Below are 17962 nucleotides of genomic sequence, written 5' to 3'. Positions count from 1 at the left end.
CACCCAAAAACAGCCAAAAGAAATCTATAAAATAAAAATAAAAACGTTGCTTTATTCCCATTCTATTGATCGATTACAACATTCAAAACACAATTTCATCAACTATCACCTGTGTTCTATACATGAAAGCCAATCCTTGCAAACACGGATGAATTATGTGTATGCATTTATGCAAATTAAGGCGCAAACATTTACGCCACTGTTGACACGAGTCTGCCGATAGTCAAATTCAGCATTAAGAGAGTCAAAGAAACAGAGTCAGCCTGAGCCAAGTAAAATAATCCGGAAGAATATACACATTGAAGATAGGATTGAAAGCCATAGTAGTTCGACGCCTTACGCATTTAAGCTTTGGTTCATATATCGCAACACATAAGCCAAGCCTTGGCAGAAAACCGCAAGAAGAAAAAGACGACCAGAATGGGCTCATGCTCATGTTAATTTGTCAAATGTCCAATGAATCAAGATTTACAGTCAAAGGTAATGATAGAGGAGTCAAAGCTATCAGAAAAGCTGGCGAAATGTATAAAGAAAGAAAGAATCATTGAGATAACCAAATGAGGGAAGAGTAAGTGTGATGATTTGGAGCTGGCTCTAGGACAATGTATTTAGGAACCTTTGGTGTTCCTAGCTGGCAATATAAAACTAGACCAATACGTGAACACTGTCTTAGAACTCTCCTCCTTTGGTTCCAAAAATCCTTTCAAGAGAACAGAACAGGCACTTCATGATCCAAAAAGACAACATCATCTGTCATACTGAGCTATATTTGAGATGGTGGAAAGATAACCATAATATTTGGGGACTTGACTACCAGGCATCTCAGAGCCTGGATCTCAACCTTACTGAGCATCTTTGGTGGACTACCGAGGGGCGTATGAGTAATGCGATGGCCAGTACCAACAACATTTGTGACTTAAAGGCTTTAGTGCAACAAGAGTGGCAAAGAATAGGGTTCGAACTTGCATCAACTTTAGCATATATCATGCAACATCGATGACAGACCGTGATTGAGACCAAAGAAGGCCATCCCAAGTAATTATTTTTTTATTTCAATACTAAACATATATATCATTTTTTGTTTGAAATTTGAATGCTTTAGTTATTATTACTTATGATCAGTTTCATAATTGCTCTATACTATTTTTTATAAGCTTCGTATTACTGTGCCCATATATATAATAGCCTGAACCTACAGGTGTACGGTGAGCAATTGCAAACTATTTTGTAGCATTTATCCTTTATAGCGTCTACTGCTTGTAATCTTTGGTACCTGTATAGTTTACTATAGTATAAAGTATTTAAAGAGAGAACTTTTACAAGTCAATTAGAGGATTATTTTAGTCATCGGCCTAGTTTTCACCGATTAATATTATACACAATAATGATTTATACTAATAATACAGTCAGCGCAATCGAGCCAAGTCTATATTTACATATTCTAATATTAGGAATGTATTTCTTCCAAAACTTTGAGTTTGATACGTAGCCAAAAGTCATGTACAACACTATCTTAGGCCAAAGAATCGATCAAAGCTTCACGGATACTCACTTTTATACCGCTCAAAACTTATTCAAGACACATATTGTCTGCCTCATTTTATCCTTGAGCTAAATCTAATTATTTTATTCGTTTACTTCACCTTGCCTTGCCTTACCTGATGAACACTTATTATTTTAATAAAATCTTGAAATATGCTTTCTTACACAATAACAGTTTTCACTGGAGAAGTTCTTCTGTGCCATCTATTACTTCTGTCAGAGTCAGATCTTGTCCAATCTCCGGCTACGTGGTGAAACCATGGTATATATAACAGACCCATTGTCACATTCTTTCCAAAGTACAATTTCTTCTTGCTCTTGCTCATGATGGCATTCGAATTACCGATCGAAATACTTTCTAAAGTGGCCGAATTCCTCTCGCCAAAGGATAAAAGTAGATGTATTGCAGTCTGCAAATCCTGGTACACACCTTTCAATATGGCTCTATGGAACTACACCACAATATTCAATCAAAAGAAATTGAAAGCTATGTGTGACATAAATTCAATTGAAGGATCAACATATCAGAAAAACGGTCAATATGTACGGCACTTGTATCTAGATAGACACACGGATGCAAGTAGCCATCAATTGAGGGTTCTCCAGCAACTATTTCAGAATATAAATCGCCTTGATATAAGCTATTTTCATTTAAGAAAAGCCGGATTTTCACAGACAGAGTATTCGAATCCTTGGAAAGCATTGTCTGAATTAGAAATATATTTGGATTTTTCGGAGGAGAATATAACTCGGGGCTTTCTCGACGTGCTTTCGGATCTATCACGTCTCAAACGACTTGTATGCTCTAGTCATTTTCAAGAGTTAGATACCTGGGCAGTAAAATTCGGGCCAAAGGATATTGATACACTTCACACCAAATTGCCGCGATTAACTCATTTATCTCTCCATACTGAGCTCAGAATACTCTCTGAAAAAGAACTTGAAACGATCAACAATACAATACCCGCTGCGAACATAACAAAACTAGTTGTTACTTGCAAAGTGATGGATTATCGATGGTTGTGTTACTTTGCCCGTAAATACCCAAAAGTTGAAACTCTACGGTGGAATCCTAATGAAGAAGATGAAAACCAAAGGAACAAATACAATGAAGCAGTTTTGATGTTCGAAAGCCTGCCTTATGCGTTCCCCAGACTGAAGCGTCTCAAGATATCTCAAGGTGTAGAAAACGAACAAGGCTACTTGGTTATATGGGAGTTATTGCGTCCGTTTGGTACCCATATAAATCATTTATCTTATAAGCTAGCACACTCTCTTGATGAAGTCAAAGTGCTTTCTAAAATCTTAAAATCATTTACGCTTCTATGTTTTTCAACACTCGAAACATTATGTTTGAGAATTACCTCACACTCAGAAAAGACGTCCAACCTATTCGACTCATTTAATTGTTATCCAAGCCTCACTGATCTAAAGATACAATTATACGGGACATATGTTGCCTTAGATATTCTCTTGGATCGTTGCGCAGTACCCAAAAGATTAAAAATCCAAGGCGGAGAAATGTCAGGAACTCTAAAGGATAGTGTCAACGTAGCACCGCATGGCCTAAGGATAATTGAATTCACGAATATGAAATTGGATTCGGCTACATTTCAATACATATCATATCGCTGTAGAAATCTAAACTACATGAAACTGGACAAGATATGTATTTATGGCGGCTCAGCTGGAAAATCAAATAATCTATTTATCGACATGGCGCACACTCATTTCAAGGCTCTTATTCTAAATCGGATTTCTTTTAGACTTTCATATAACTATGACGGTTTCAAAGACTCGATCAATCTACTAGTTTTGTCTTATCCTCTTGAGTACTTTGATCCAAATATTAGCAAGCCAGCTAATATAGATATAAGTAACAAAACACAACATACTATAAAATCAATTTGGATTCATTTAAGTTGGTCATATACCTACCCTTGGAGATGGAAGCAAGATTTTCGAATACTCGGAAAGAAAGATGCGGATCAGATTCACCAGTTCTTTTATCCATTTGATTTTAAACCGTTTTCCAAAGTGTATGGAAATAACCGTCAACTACCAGATGATTATTTATATCAAGATCATAGCACCAATTTCTCTGTAAAAAGTCATTTGGATAACAAAATACGCGAAGATCTTTGTAGAGGGCATACTTCTCTTGATTTTCGGCAAATCGACAAATACTCAATCGGAATCAAAGCCAATGATACAAAATATTTTAGAGGTGATATAAAATGTCTTGTTTTAGATTAATTTGCATTTGTATCTTTTTATTAGTTTACTAGTAAATTAGTCAATTCTTATTTCAATACGATAAAAAACAGATTTTCCAGAAGAGACAGTATTTTTTATGACCCAATAGTAACCAGTGTTTATATATAAGAATATTTGTTCTTTCATGATCTTTATTATATACCATGCTTTATTGAGTAAAATTAGGCTTAAAAATGAATAAATATAATATACATATATATTACACACCAGGGATTAATAAAGAAGACAAAGTCTGAAGTTTGATCCACTTGTACTTCTTGCTTTCTGTTCCTCTTTCGGCTCATTGCACCGTGAATACTAACACATTAAACCCCCGAATGATGACGTTGGATGTGCTTGATCATTACTTTTTCCAGGTGGATCTCAAAATGACTTCAAGTAAAGCGACATTGTACCAATGGCATCCAGCACAGATAAGATGGAAACAAATCCTAGAGGCATCCCGCGATCTCCTTTTGTGGTGGGTGTACTACTTTGTCGCGGATGATTTGATTCAGAAAATCCGAGTTTGGCAGTTCTTCTAATTTATATATATCTTGTTGACAGGAACGCGTAGAAGACTATGTCTCGGAAGCAGAACCCGTCGAGGTTGTCCTGAAGAAGTTCCAGGAGGCAGTTAGGTTGGTCATCTGGCTATGAGAGAAAGTAAAATGAATGTCATCTTACGATCATTATAATAGCAAATACAAATTTATGGAAGTCAACTTGCTACAGCGTAGAAAGGTGTTAGAAGAAAAGATCCCCGAGATTGAAAAAACTTTGGCTATGGTTGGATTTTTGACCGAGAAACAGGCAACTGATGAGCCAGTCTATACCGATTTCGAGTTGAATGATACTCTTTATGCACAGGCCAAGTTGGAGGCAACGAACTCTGTATACCTTTGGTTAGGTGTAAGTGAAAGGATTTTGGATGTGAAAAAGAAAAGAAAAAAGAAATACTATTTCCTGGCTAACTGGGGATTTTACTTCTGTTAAAGGCTAATGTTATGCTCGAGTACACATTTGAAGAAGCTACTGATCTTTTGGGATCAAAGTTGCAAACTGCAAAGTCATCTTTGAGAAATACAATCGAGGACCTTGAGTTCTTGAGAGATCAGATCACAACAATGGAAGTCAGTATCCTTTTGAATAATAGATATAATCGAAAAGTTGTGTGTACAGGTTCACACACAAATAATATCCTTGACTTCACTTTTGTTTTCCCCTCATTACAGACACAGCGCGCGTATATAACTGGGATGTTAAGCAGAGACGTCTGGTACGACAGGCTACAGAATCCTCTTAAGAGATTAAAGAATCTACATTGTCAACAAATAAAGTTTAGAGAATGGAAGATGCTGTGGTTGGGAATCCTTTTTGAAAAAATTAGCGGAGTTTCTCTGTCTTTGGAAAATGAGAATTGCAAAAAGGGAACTTCTCTACAGCCCACACACACACACAACTTAGTCTACAAGTATTTAATATTTTTCTGATGAGCAGTAGTCAGCAGCTTGGTAGACTCATTGGTCTTATTGGCACACTTTTTCTCGCTCATGCTGCCTACTCTACCTATGAGCGTGAGTGTACAGTGTAGATTGCGCGTTAATATCATCTACAATAGTCTTACTTATTTTATGTATCATCACAGATCTCGCCTATCTTAAGGCAGTAGATCAAGCCTCCATTGACATTCCAATTGAAGTACAAAACTAAAATATCTGAGAGTTAACAAAAACAAATAGCGTATTAAAGTGTTTAATACATGGTAGATTATCGTTGAATGCCTGGTCTCAGCTATTGTCACACTCATTGGTGTCTTATTATCTGCCGATTCTTTCAAGAACATTTTGATGGAAGCCGAGATTGCCAAGCAGTATGTATACCGAGATTTACATATACACTTAAAGCTGATATTATGTCTTTAGAACTATTGATAAAATTGACACACGACCATCGTTTATTACATTCAACCACCGGAAAGTTGTCTCGACTCATTCTCAGTTGGATAGAAAATTTTAATACTCTAAATATTATTATTTATAAAGACAGTATAGATTATGTTCTTATTTATTGAGAGGAGAAGCATAAAGAAGAAGAATAACAATGATGGGGCTGAAGCAGAGTAAACCGTCGAAACCGTGTTAATTATTTGTTATTCACTTCAAAAATAAAATATTGTAAACTTGATGATTTACGAGTCTATACGGGTTATATCCTTTTGGAGTGTGTTCTTATAATGGGATTATCTACTGCTAGTAACAGAAGGGGTGTCCGAGGGATGGTATTCATGTGTCACTCGATGGTATGAAGTAAGTGAACTGGAGGGTGACATGGGTGTCGCCTCGACATCCTCATTAAAAAAGTCGTCGAGGTCTTTGAGGGCATTCATCAAATCATCGCCATACTGCTGGTTGTCGTGTATGTTACTTGTACGTTCTTCTATGTAACGCTTCGTCATATTGTCCTCGCGGGCCATATTCTCGCCTGTTAATATGGTAAAGTCCTCAATGGAGAACTGTATATTATGCTCTATAGGAGCTTCGTTTGTGATTGAAGAGCATTCAAATACAACGGCATTCACGTTGTGGCGGGTAGCGCGTGCTGCTGCAGCGGTCGAGTTACTGAATCCCCAAAGAATATCGCTGGAGCTCCCTGTAGAATCCTCTGATTTGGGTTCGACATATATTGCTGTAATCTGCTCGTTGAGAATAGATAAAGCCTTGTCCCCAAAATCTGTTTGAATTAATTGTAAAAGAGGTTCGAGTGAAGCAATATCTATTGGAATAGGGCTATTAGAGCCACCGGGCCAATTGGTCTTTCCAGTAACATATGGAACCAGATTTTCGATCATCATCAAGCCTTTCTCTCGATAGAATGGCATCTTGTTCTTCACCAATAAGATTGAAAACATAAGAGCTGTCTTGCCGTATTTTGGTAAAAAAATATCGCGTATAGACCCCAGCATTTGCTCAAGATAGTCTTTTTGGAATTTGGCCTTTTGCTTGGGATATGTCGCTAGGATTCGCTGTACATCTGGTAGCGAGTAACGTTCAAATAGCTGAGTCATCTTATTCGCTAGCTCAACTGTGGATGGATCCAATGTCTCATCATCATCAAGTGCATGCAGTAGTCTAGGGATAGAACCAAGCAAGAGATACATCAATCGTGTCTCAGAAGGATCGATGAGCGGCGGATTGTCGATTAACATGATTCGAGATAGAATTGAAAACGTTCTTTCTTCAGCAGAAGAAAACTGGAGTCCTTTAAGTAGTAGGGGTTGAAGACCATCGAATTCACTTGACCAATTTTTGGGAAAACTTTCGGCAAGCTCACTGCAAAATCCATATTTCTCTAATACCACTTCTAAAAGTAATAACGCTTCTGAATGTTCTGCTTCGTACGGGCTGTACAAACATGCAACTGCTGCCCAGAAAAGTTGAGGAAATTGGTCCATTTGTGCCTTGTCCATAGCAGTCGTAACTTCGGTTAATGTGATAATGATTTCGAGGGAGAATCCGCGAATATCGTCCGACTTGTCTGCAATAGTATTGGATAGGCGTGCAAGCATGTCAGCCAGCATGTGTTGGTTAAAGGCTGGCATAAGAGCTCGGAAACATTGGAACGACCGACATGCGATATGTCGAACAGAACAACAAGTGGCCCATTTGAGAGCAGTTTCACCCCATTTTTGCCGAAGCCCGGGATCTTCGTGTGAGAAAACATCGACCACTTTGTTGAGAAGATCCTTGAGTTCTTCTGAGCTTTGCAGTCGAGGGTTCTTTGAAGTAATATTTTCATAAGCCCACAATCGTTTTCCTTCTTTCGATGCAAGCCATTGAGTAACCTCGGTTGCCTTTGTTGGTATGTCAGAATCTATTGACTGGCGGATGACAATGGAGTGAATCAGGTTGATTAGCAAGCAGCGTGATTGATCGCATACGATACTCGTGAGATGGTCTAGCTGAACAAAAATGCTATGAAGAAGCAAAGGCAAATGAGGTGCCAAGTCAGCTCCTGCTTCAATAGCAAGATCAACTAGAAAGACCATAGCCAATTGTCCACGTGAAAATACAGGCCGTTTTTCATAAGACGGTAGCACTTTTTCAGTATCAGCTACAAAAAGCAATGGGAAGGCGTGTGTGTGTCGGATACTAGCTTCTTTTAGTTGTGGAACCATTGAACGCGGTGTAATCTCTGCAATAACTTCTTCGACTATACGATTAAAAGCCGGTGTTCGACCAAGACATACAAAGACACGCTTGGCATGAATCAAAAACCATGGATTCCTTTTCTCTAATCCCATGTCAAGAAGGTACATAATTATGGCGCGTACATTACGACCATGATCAACGAGTTGGCTCCAAAGTGCTGCAACTTCTTTTACATACACATCACCAAACTTGATTGTGATGTAATAAAGGTTAGACAATACCATGTAGGCTGAGGCACTGAGCTCAGAATCTTGAGGACCAACAGACAAGTCAATCTTACGGAGCCAAGGAATCATATAAGCTAGAACTTCTCGTTGACTATTAGGGCTAATGTGCTCAAAACGCTGAGATATCTCTGAGAGCATCGAGTAAGTCTGCTCTGGATGATCCAAGGCCAAACGTGCGGACAATAAGGTTTGGGTATACTTGTAAATTGCTGGCAAGCTACTCGTAATTCCAATTTCATACTCCTTTGCGCAAGAATCAGCAAAGACACGCTCTTCAATGGTCCTCAACAAGGCGATCGCTGACTTTCTGATCGCTTTTTTCGAGTCACCCGCTTTAAACAAGGCAAGACTCATAACTTGATGGATATGACATGGATAATCTTCGACTTTGCATAAAATCTCAGCAAAAGCCAAGAAATAACCCTGGGTAAATTCTAGTTTTGGATTGCCTGCGTAGCACTGCTCGATAATATCGTCCAGAAGCAGTGATTGGTCTTGATTGTAGATAAGAAGGGCTTCAAGTGCTCGTCTAATGAGTTCAAATTGAGTTCTTGATCATAGAGCCGGAAGAGAGCATACCTAGCAATGGAGTGACACTTGGGGTCATGGCTTTCAAAAACCGCATCAATCCATCGAAATACATTATGTAAATCAAACTGAATCACAGCCTGTCTCGCTTTCTTCTGTCCAAGGAAGGCATACAAGGGGCCTCTCTAAAAAGATGGAAGTAAACAACCATAGCTATAACATATGCAATACTTTGAACTTACGCATAACATTGCCATCGCACTAAGGGCAGCCGTCTCGAGAGACTTTCTCTCCTCTTCCAATATTTGTGTCATAGTTCCTCGTTCACGCGGATCTTTACATTGTTCCAGAACATCTCTCATCATAGCGGCATCTCTTGCCCGAGTGTTATTCGCGTACATACCGTAACCACACCATTCCTCAAACATCTTGTATAAGCCCAGGCGCGTCTCAAAAGACATGACACTGGTAGGTTCTTCCAAACGCATGATATTCTCGTAAAGTTTTTCAACTGTACCGCACAGATGCATCCTCAATTTGTGGTATTCCCATTCCAGCTGAACCTCTACATCGGTCAAGAACGACTTGGTCTCCTTTATGTAACTCATCATCATGTTCATTAATTCCTTGTCTTCCAGGTGTTCCTTTTCTGATAGACATCCGGCAGTCAATTCAAGCAAGTGCATAAGAGAAATTCGTAGTCTGTCGTGCTTTTTGCTACGTTTATTTTGATATGGCTTCTGGTTGTTTCTTTGTTTACCATCATCCAATACAGTTCTTACAAAAGGCTGGAGATCTGTCATAAGAATCTTGTATGTGGCTTTGTTGACATTTCCAAGACCTTGTATTGCCCCTTCTCTGATTTGGCGGTGTTCACATGTAACAAATTTTAGTGCCATGCGGAATAAATCTCTAGGTGTAGCAATCTTGTCTACCAGTGTTGATCCCTTGCGACCACTATTAGCCCATGTAGCAGTAGGTGACCTGTCTTCAGAAAGAGTGGCTGTTGCACATGCAAATACGAGATATATTCTCCACTGATCAACCATTTCAGGACTAGCTGCTTTATGTCCCGAGTTACTACTCTTGGCCATACTGAGAGTTCCTGCAGGTCCAGCCTTGATGGTCTCAAGGGATCCCATAATAAAAGGGTACATTTGAACCAATCTCATACATATATTCTGACGGCATAGTGCAACAGTACCAGGGAAGTGTTCGAAACAGAATTTAAAGACTTTGGGGAAACATATGTTCCAAATTACAAGGTCTGCAGAATGATCACTTTCGGCAATTTGGATTAACACATGCTTCACGCCTCTTCTTTGATGCTGCTGTATTCTTATGCGTGTTTCAATTGATATTTTTGATCCCAATAGTACGTTACTGTCGTTGTCAAATTTGATGAGGTCTTGACCAATCGACTCAAGAAGATCGTACAAACGACCATATTTTTGACTCTTTGAAAAGAAATTGTTGAGCTGGGCAATCAGTGTTGAAAGGTGCTCATGATGGGGTTCTTTTTCCAAAAGTGCTTCTAGCCTATTCTCAAGCTGTGCCGCAAATTTGATGATCTGAATAGCTGATCTTCGAGCCGAAGAAGATTGACTGCACAGGAATAGTAATCCGTTCGCTTCTGTTTCTTCCACCATATTGAATAGTCGGATAAGGTTAGTCTGAGCCTTCGATGTTCCGTTTGGGTTTTCGTTAGAAGACATTTCCAAATCTTTCAAGGCTGAAAGATCCACTTGCTCAGCCCATATTGCCAGTAAGTCCACATACAGCTTCATGACTCCCTTGTTTCCGTTATAATTTCCACCAGTTAAAGGACCATTAGCAAGAGATGTCAGAACATCACAGCACCTGTCTTCAATTCTATAAACGAATCGAGAGTAGCCTGTCACAACTGTCTGGCTATCGATTTGTGCTGCTATACGTAGCAAAGCTTGTGATGCAGCTTGAATCACTTCAGGATCAATATGTACAGTGTAGCGAGATAGCATCTCTACCAACCGTGGTAATGGTATTCCAGCTGGCATTAATCGTGGCATCGAATCCAAAATGGTGGTCAGAACATCGAAATATGTCTGCTTATCTTTTGTATAGGAGACAGAGAACGTGGCATACTGATGATGTATTTGTGGACCTCCGTCTGATGTACTCGACATACTGACACCATTGGTAAACATTGGAACAGAATAATTTGCTGATAGTCCGCCACCTGTATTTGTACCTGAGCCAGTGATATTTCTCAGAACAATATTTTTTTCTTCTAATAGGAGTAGACGCCCAAAGGTTTGGTCAAGACTGATAAGAACTTTACAGATGATCTCCTCAACCTGCTCCATGACTTCTGCCTTTACGGCCCTTATAGGCCCAGAGAACACATCAGCGCTACATGAGATAGATATGCCAGGTGCGGTCATGTCCGGATCGCCCGGAAAAGGTGGTCGAAGGACATTTTTCTCAAGGTCAGAAAGCATCATACGAAAGGCTCGTAATCCAATAATGACTCGCTCGGGGTTGATAGTTTCCCAATGAAGAGAGTTGGAATTTTCGGTATTAAGCAAATAATATGTCACCTTTTTCATAGCTGTGTCTACATCTTTCATCAGACAGAAGTATGTAATCAAAATGAAGTGATCCAAAGGTATTTCAGATGGATATACGGCACGTCTAAATGGAGGGAATATGTTTTTTATGATATTGTCGAGCTTCTTGAATGATGCAGAGACACTCTCGGTGCAGCGAAAAAGATAGGTCCACACTAGACGAGATATACAGCCAATAGCCATTTGTCTTGTATATTTATCCTTGAAAAAATGATCAAATTAGAACAAGCATTTAGGGAATAAAAGGTCAAGGAAGTATGTGTACCTTGTTAAACTTCTGATAACAGCTTTCTACAATCGGTAGCCAGTTAGTAGTAAAAAATTCTTTCCGGCTAACACATAGTAATGTGGTAACAAGTGGATATCCACCCTAATAACATATATATATCAATATCCATAATATACATATAGTCATCCTTTTGGTATCTGATTTTTGTATATCATACCAGAATGTGGCGTGGTTTCAATGTCATTTTTAGAGCTCTTGGATACATTAAGTCAACAGCTTTTACCCAAGCTGGAAAATTGACTTCGGCAACAGCTACCTATATGGTACACCAGTCAGTTTACAACATCTGGCAAGACCACAGAATAACGTACCTCAGCAATAGGCAAAAGCAATTGAACAAAAAGATTGGCATACGCATGCTTAACTTTTGCACCATGTGCATTTTTGAAGAAGCTGGCACAACTGGATAAGAAATCCGCGGTTTCTTCCAATGCATCAAGAGGATAAATCTTTATTCCAGTATTTAATAATAATAAGAAAAAGATATTTTTTTAAAGAAAGTATATGCCTACCTTTATCTTTAAGAATCGCATTCCGCGGATTAGCATTTCCATGTGGCTCTGTCTCTCTTTCATAATGGTATGACTGTTATATTTCTCGAGTTCAGCGATAAAACGATCGCTTACAGAAGCAAATCTTATGTTGGACAGCTCGCCTATAAGCTCAGCAAAGAGGTTCATACTAGCTGTTCTGTTTGCTGAACGTTTAATGGCATCGCTAATGGCAACAATGATAAGAGAAAAAAGACGAACGTTTGGCGGATGACTTGTGGAAACTCACGGATCAGGCTTTTTCAACTGTATGAACACAATTTCTTCAAGGTTCTCGCCAACAGACTCTGGGCAAGTGTCAGCAGAAAAACGTCTGACAATCTCTATCAGGGCCCTACAGAGAATATAAACGGATGACAACTTTGATTTGTGTAATTAATCAGCATTTATTTATTTAAGATTAAAATTTTAAAATGCTTCTTCTCATTCTTACCGACTGTCGTTCTTTTAATACAGATTCTACTTCTCGAGTACGTGACAAAGGCGCAGACTCGCTTTGTTATGCAGGCAAATGTCAGACTAGGATATCTCGTATCGTCTTGATTTACCTTATCCGTTTAATTAAGGCAGGATCCAGAGGTTCCACCATTTCTGATCTCCAGCGCATCACTGCATCTATAACAGCCTTTTGTTGAGAAGAAGCCAGGGAGGCTAGTGATATAAAAAGCTTGTCAAAAGAAGGGTCTGCACCCTTTCCTAACAGTTTGCACAAGTCGACCTCGGCATCCTTGAAACACAACAGCATAAACAAGATAGTCTTTTAGATATAGCCTTCCTAAACTTACCACACCCATATTAAGAATCAAAAACATCTTTTTGCTTGCAAGTTTTTCGAAATGTTCAAGGACCACATTTAAAGCATAGTCTGCACTCGAAATAGTTGTCTGAGGGCGCCTGGGCTGGTCTATATGATTTGCATTTTCCTGGTTGAGACTATTTGAAGAAGTATATTGCGAGATTCCTGTTTCAAAGTTTCTCGGATGATGCCTTTCATCTAAATCTTCATAATTTTGATATTGTTGGGATAATGAAGAAGTCAGGGGAAGATCGGCCATACATGCGAGACTGATTGTAGAGGATTGTTGTTTTGTAGGATCAAATGCTATTTGAGAATTCACATTACTGTTATTGCCATTGAATGATGTACTGTTTGGGATTGATATTGATAGGGTGGTATTGCTCATAATGCTGCTCGTATTCATAATTATAGAAGACGAAGACGAGTGCGAAGACGAAATGCCGGACGTTTCGCGATCACGGGTATCCGAAGAGCTTAATGGCAGCTCCTGCACGTTTGCTGCTGCTGAATCTTGCTGGTAATGGCCAGCGTATGAATCGGCCATTTCCAAAGCTATGTTTGAGTTCCTGCCTCGTTTCACCGAAAAATAGCTATTCTTATGCGCAACAAAAAAAAGTTAAAAGTCTAGGTTATGTGTGCGTATTGGTGTGTGTGTGTGTCAGAGCACATGGTTTATAAGTCACGTGGGAATCTCTACAGAACAAAAAAAAAGATACTTGGTTTTTTTTCTTCAACAAAAATCATTACAGACCTATTGGCCTTTATTGACATATTGTTCTTTAAGAGGCATTTTTGTAAATTGAGTAATAGCCTTTAAATTGTATATTTTAGGCAGTTATTATATGTGTATTTTAAGTAATTCTGTCAAATACACAGATATAAGTATATCTATTTATTTAGTGAATAATACTGCCAACGTAAAGGATCGGTAGTCTTTCTTGGCATTTGAAGAAATGATCATTAATCCCCACTGCCAAACTAATATTAATCCAAGTTCTAGAGGTTACTATGGCTACACAATATCTTGGCGGTAAAAAAAATTGGTGCTACCTATTAATGTACTAACTACTGACAACAACCATTTCTACAGATGTTTCGTCTACTTTAATAATCTTCTCGGTCCCAAGTGTGCTCCTAACTATATTTTCCGGCTAGCTTTCTAGCGTGAAACTAAAAATAAGCAAGTAATCTTTCAGGCTCACATCAAGTGACTATATTTTCTGTGAGAGGATGATTACCAGGATCCAGTCTCAGGGTTTACAGGCGTAACCTTCTGTACTTTCCATTCTCATCATCTTTTTTCTCACAATGTATTGCATACTGCGAGTTCTGAAAGAAGATAAAGTCGAGTACACACCGTACTGAATAAAGCCTTGCTATTTTACTTTGATAAGGCATATGTGTTAAGCTTAATTATGGTTGTGTTATGAAGCAGTTTATTGAGAAAGTGTTTATACTTCTAAGAGTATATGCAGCGGTTACAGTACCCTGATACACAAGAAAATTCTGCAACCTGACAGAAAAAAAGGGGTTTAAATACAATAATATTAACCCCGTATTAAACAAAGTGCATGTATAAAGAAGAAAATGTCAGTTGCGTGCATGAGTCTGTAACCACAAGAATCCAAGTTTATATAAGCCAGTATACAAAAGGAAAGAATCGCTCGTCTAACTATATTTTGCAGGTTTTCTTATTGTGGAAATGCTTTACTGTGATGGGAGTGGGTTGATTAATGGATAAAAGGAAAAAGAGTAAAATGGAAGTGATTTCTGCTGTAAAATGTAGAATTTTTAATCTAATGGTGTTAAGATAGTCTCGAAATAGGTAGGTACAGGCACCCCCCACCGTTCCAGGGTAGCTACAGCATGGGAGCATGTGTGAGCAACGGCAGATATAAATCTAGATATTATGACTGATGCTCTGGTATTGTTTAATGAATGTGCCTCGGCTTGCTTTGTCTAATGAATTCTTAGTCAGTATTGGATACAAACTATCTTTATCACACATTTTCTTACCTTTTCTGCCTCTTCTACCTGATCCAGATACATCTTTCTAAACCGCTGAATAGCACGGAGACTTTCAGAGAGTCTATTTAGTGTATTGAACATAGCTACTATCTCACTACGCTGAAGTAATTGAGGTGTTCTCTTTGGACTAGAATAACGTAAAAAATATATATTTAGTTTTGGGAACATACTTTTGGTTACAAATGCTTACTTTAATTGATTGTCTTCATAAGAGAACAAGACTTTGAGAGCTGTTCCAAGACCAGTTGTTTGGATCTTTCCCCAAAGTCTACATTTCTCGCATCCAACACAATCCATGATACGGGATACATTACGGAAGTGATCTCTGAATTCTAATTTAAGTGCCTATTCCACAAAATTTATGAATATACTATATATTTACACAAATATTTTTCTATCAAACAGTTATTGAACTACCTTTGCATCGGGTCCCTGGAACATGGTTTTTTCATCGAATGTAGGTGCACATGAAGAAGCATTGTCAATTAAATCATGGACCATGCTCTAATAAAGAAAAATAGTAATTAATTAACGTAATCCCTATTATGTAGTCTAACTTGACATACCTTTACTTTAATATCTTCTTTATCATCTCCAGTATAGAAATCATATTGATCAAGAAAGTGGCCCGCCTTTGTTACTGCACGCAGAACTAGTGCATAAGTAAAGTATACATTCTGTAATCGCTCTGGGTGAGATCCGATACGGTTTACAAAACAATCAAGGTTAGGTCCCTAAAAAACCTCAGATAGGTTAGTTGATTTTTTCATTTTGCTTTTTTTCTCTAGTGTACTTGCCCATTCACCACTTGTTCGGTTGAACCATTCGTCACAAATGTGAAGGGAAATTGAAGAATGTAAGCCTATAATTTATGCAACGCCACGTATTAGATGAGTATAAAAAATTAATTTGTGCAAGGGTAATAATTACCAGAGATCAGACGATAGTAAACACGCTTTTCAAGGCATACTTCTTCATCATTCTCACCACCGTCTGTGGTTTCTGAAAGATCACTTAAAAGCTGGTCAAGCTTTTCTGTATCCTTTGGTACGTGAGCGAACCCAGGTCCAACTTCTTTAACAGTTTGCTGAACTTTCTCAGCAACTTTGAGAGGATTGCCGGCTGAACCAGCTATATTCATCATATTGTTACATGTCTTGCAGCCTTCTGTCATTTTGTGAACAATATTGAAACAATTCTCTTCGTAGATTGCTTTCCAAACTCTTCCGGCGGATACACCTGCATAGCCAGTAAACCGTTCAGGGTTATCCAAGAGATTTACATACACAACGTCTATAAAAAATTCATAGTTTATTAGTATTCAAAATCTATGTTTCTTTCATATCCAAACAATCTTTACATACTTTCGTTAGACTGGTCCTCTATTAAACAATAGTCTTGATCTTTGTACGAACAAGCCTTGAAAGGTTGAAATCCCTATATGAAGTAACACAAAACAAAATTATGTAAAAATGAATAGTAACATATCGATGATATAAAATATACTTACCAAGCCAGCAGGTGACATCTGAACTGCACTGAGAGCCTCTTGAGTCCATTCTTTTGGTAGTCTTGACTAATAATTATGGTATAAGATTAATCCTATAGTGTATATATATACTTTTATTTTCCCAGTCAACTATGTATATACCTCATCTGTGGTTTCCACTGAACAGTCCTTGTTCATACATAATCCATCCTCGTCCCAAAATGGGCATTCTCTCCAGAGGTTGAGCTAATTGGAGATAAATCGTGTAAATAGCTAAAAGACGCTGAATCTTCATTTTTAATTAATTACCTTGTAATAGCGAAAGAACCTTGTCTTGACAAGATCCTGGATCTTATCGAATATTCCTCTTTGCATATCTTCTACACTCTGAAAATCACAGCACGTATCTTTGATTTGTCCGACAGGCTAAGCTAGCACTGCTTAGTAATATGTCGAAATGATTGCGCAAGTAGTATAATGCTTACATTGCAATAGTTTTGGTCTTTTGGCGTTGTAAGAACATTCTTAACGAACGAAATAGGTTTAGGATCTTCTAATGTCAACTTTGGTGCGAGATCGTCATGAGCTGTGGAGAGATGAATAAGACCGAATATGCATAATATAGCGAATAAAGCAGTTTTTGATAGACGCATATTATAATGCGTCTTGTGGCCCAAGTTTATTTTCATAGCTGCTATGATAACTTGTTTAATTAATTGAAGAAAGAATATATGTCGAGAAATCTAAACTATATATATTTATAGATAGATTTATAGATAAAACAGAGAAAAAGCAGAAAGTCAGCCTAAAAAAAAAGCCCTTTCCTGAAGCATACTACAAGGATTGGCCCGCTGCAACGTGGCACCCTAATGCACGAGTGGTTTGTGTGACTGTCTGTCACCTACAATCTCCTGATAAAAAAGATAGGGTGATGCGGGCATACGAGAGTAATTTTTTGTATATTGCTGTAGCAACAGTCAATCAATTGTCAATCAATTGTCATGCCATTGTGTGTGATTAAATGCTTATTTGCTCTTAAATTAAGAGTAGCACAGCTTCAATTAATAGTATTTTCATCAAAAAACATCTTTGCACATACATTAGCTTATTCGGGATCATTTGTATGCTTTTATATACAATTTGCATTAAAATAAAAATAGATTCCGCTAAGATTAGCAGAATCATCATGCCAAGTTGACAACCAAGTTAGGAACCTAGAAAATATTATTTTACAGCCTAAGAGTTATATTTAATCATTGCCACTAAATTTATATTTCTTATCCATATATCCACTCTCATAAATATCCAATACATGTATCAAGACTATATTACAAGCAACTGGTATTTTATTCATTTGATCAAATTATAACTCACTACTGGACATATACCCGATCATAATGATAAGCAGAAAAAGCCAATTATTCTAGTATACA

The 17962-nt window shown here is 38.0% G+C and overlaps 6 protein-coding genes across 6 annotated transcripts; 4 read left to right on the top strand and 2 right to left on the bottom strand.

Annotated features, from left to right (window-relative positions):
• Positions 1-456: 456 nt before the first annotated feature.
• On the top strand, positions 457-1000 carry PHYBLDRAFT_69519 (hypothetical protein; the record flags this gene model as incomplete). Its single annotated transcript, XM_018442107.1, has 2 exons — positions 457-480; positions 674-1000. 2 exons carry the CDS (start codon positions 457-459, stop codon positions 998-1000), a joined length of 351 nt encoding a protein of 116 aa, XP_018288685.1.
• An 869-nt stretch (positions 1001-1869) lies between these two features.
• Positions 1870-3798, top strand: PHYBLDRAFT_171390 (hypothetical protein; the record flags this gene model as incomplete). Its single annotated transcript, XM_018436588.1, has 1 exon — positions 1870-3798. The coding sequence occupies one exon, from the start codon at positions 1870-1872 to the stop codon at positions 3796-3798; it is 1929 nt and encodes a 642-aa protein (XP_018288684.1).
• A 121-nt stretch (positions 3799-3919) lies between these two features.
• Positions 3920-5250, top strand: PHYBLDRAFT_126446 (hypothetical protein). The gene is made up of 5 exons (XM_018429103.1): positions 3920-4279; positions 4366-4439; positions 4500-4710; positions 4797-4935; positions 5034-5250. Exons 1-5 carry the CDS (start codon positions 4217-4219, stop codon positions 5102-5104), a joined length of 558 nt encoding a protein of 185 aa, XP_018288683.1. The 5' UTR covers positions 3920-4216; the 3' UTR covers positions 5105-5250.
• Positions 5251-5274: 24 nt separating this feature from the next.
• Positions 5275-5999, top strand: PHYBLDRAFT_182451 (hypothetical protein). The gene is made up of 4 exons (XM_018438622.1): positions 5275-5375; positions 5447-5499; positions 5568-5671; positions 5724-5999. The coding sequence occupies exons 1-4, from the start codon at positions 5291-5293 to the stop codon at positions 5815-5817; spliced, it is 336 nt and encodes a 111-aa protein (XP_018288682.1). The 5' UTR covers positions 5275-5290; the 3' UTR covers positions 5818-5999.
• Positions 6000-6499: 500 nt separating this feature from the next.
• On the bottom strand, positions 6500-12916 carry PHYBLDRAFT_85885 (hypothetical protein; the record flags this gene model as incomplete). Its single annotated transcript, XM_018443628.1, has 10 exons — positions 6500-8765; positions 8816-8949; positions 9007-11574; positions 11639-11743; positions 11820-11918; positions 11974-12111; positions 12175-12379; positions 12443-12573; positions 12647-12703; positions 12800-12916. Coding segments are annotated over 10 exons (5820 nt in total), but the record flags the coding sequence as incomplete, so codon positions are not given.
• Positions 12917-14686: 1770 nt separating this feature from the next.
• Positions 14687-17266, bottom strand: PHYBLDRAFT_187970 (hypothetical protein). The gene is made up of 12 exons (XM_018439442.1): positions 17015-17266; positions 16839-16955; positions 16692-16775; positions 16551-16616; positions 16405-16477; positions 15971-16333; positions 15834-15902; positions 15607-15692; positions 15458-15544; positions 15231-15385; positions 15029-15167; positions 14687-14971 (listed from the first exon to the last, which is right to left on the bottom strand). The coding sequence occupies exons 1-12, from the start codon at positions 17216-17218 to the stop codon at positions 14804-14806; spliced, it is 1611 nt and encodes a 536-aa protein (XP_018288680.1). The 5' UTR covers positions 17219-17266; the 3' UTR covers positions 14687-14803.
• Between the last annotated feature and the right edge of the window lie 696 nt (positions 17267-17962).

This window comes from Phycomyces blakesleeanus (genome assembly GCF_001638985.1).
Source record: "Phycomyces blakesleeanus NRRL 1555(-) unplaced genomic scaffold PHYBLscaffold_18, whole genome shotgun sequence".
Classification (NCBI taxonomy): Eukaryota; Fungi; Mucoromycota; class Mucoromycetes; order Mucorales; family Phycomycetaceae; genus Phycomyces; species Phycomyces blakesleeanus.
Note: the sequence above shows the minus strand (reverse complement) of the source record. Positions and strands in the feature narration are given on the sequence as shown.

What these genes read in the sequence shown, in the direction of transcription:
- PHYBLDRAFT_126446 (XM_018429103.1), top strand. Translation starts at nt 4,217, where the DNA reads ATGGCATCCAGCACAGATAAGATGGAAACAAATCCTAGAGGCATCCCG. An exon ending in AAGTTCCAGGAGGCAGTTAG is followed by an intron (nt 4,440 to 4,499) that starts GTTGGTCATCTG and finishes TCATTATAATAG; the next exon opens with CAAATACAAATTTATGGAAG. An exon ending in GATCACAACAATGGAAGTCA is followed by an intron (nt 4,936 to 5,033) that starts GTATCCTTTTGA and finishes CCCTCATTACAG; the next exon opens with ACACAGCGCGCGTATATAAC.
- PHYBLDRAFT_182451 (XM_018438622.1), top strand. Translation starts at nt 5,291, where the DNA reads ATGAGCAGTAGTCAGCAGCTTGGTAGACTCATTGGTCTTATTGGCACA. An exon ending in TGCCTACTCTACCTATGAGC is followed by an intron (nt 5,376 to 5,446) that starts GTGAGTGTACAG and finishes GTATCATCACAG; the next exon opens with ATCTCGCCTATCTTAAGGCA. An exon ending in CCATTGACATTCCAATTGAA is followed by an intron (nt 5,500 to 5,567) that starts GTACAAAACTAA and finishes AATACATGGTAG; the next exon opens with ATTATCGTTGAATGCCTGGT.
- PHYBLDRAFT_187970 (XM_018439442.1), bottom strand. Translation starts at nt 17,218, where the DNA reads ATGAAAATAAACTTGGGCCACAAGACGCATTATAATATGCGTCTATCA. An exon ending in AAGACCAAAACTATTGCAAT is followed by an intron (nt 16,956 to 17,014) that starts GTAAGCATTATA and finishes GTGCTAGCTTAG; the next exon opens with CCTGTCGGACAAATCAAAGA. An exon ending in TTACTATCGTCTGATCTCTG is followed by an intron (nt 15,903 to 15,970) that starts GTAATTATTACC and finishes CATAAATTATAG; the next exon opens with GCTTACATTCTTCAATTTCC.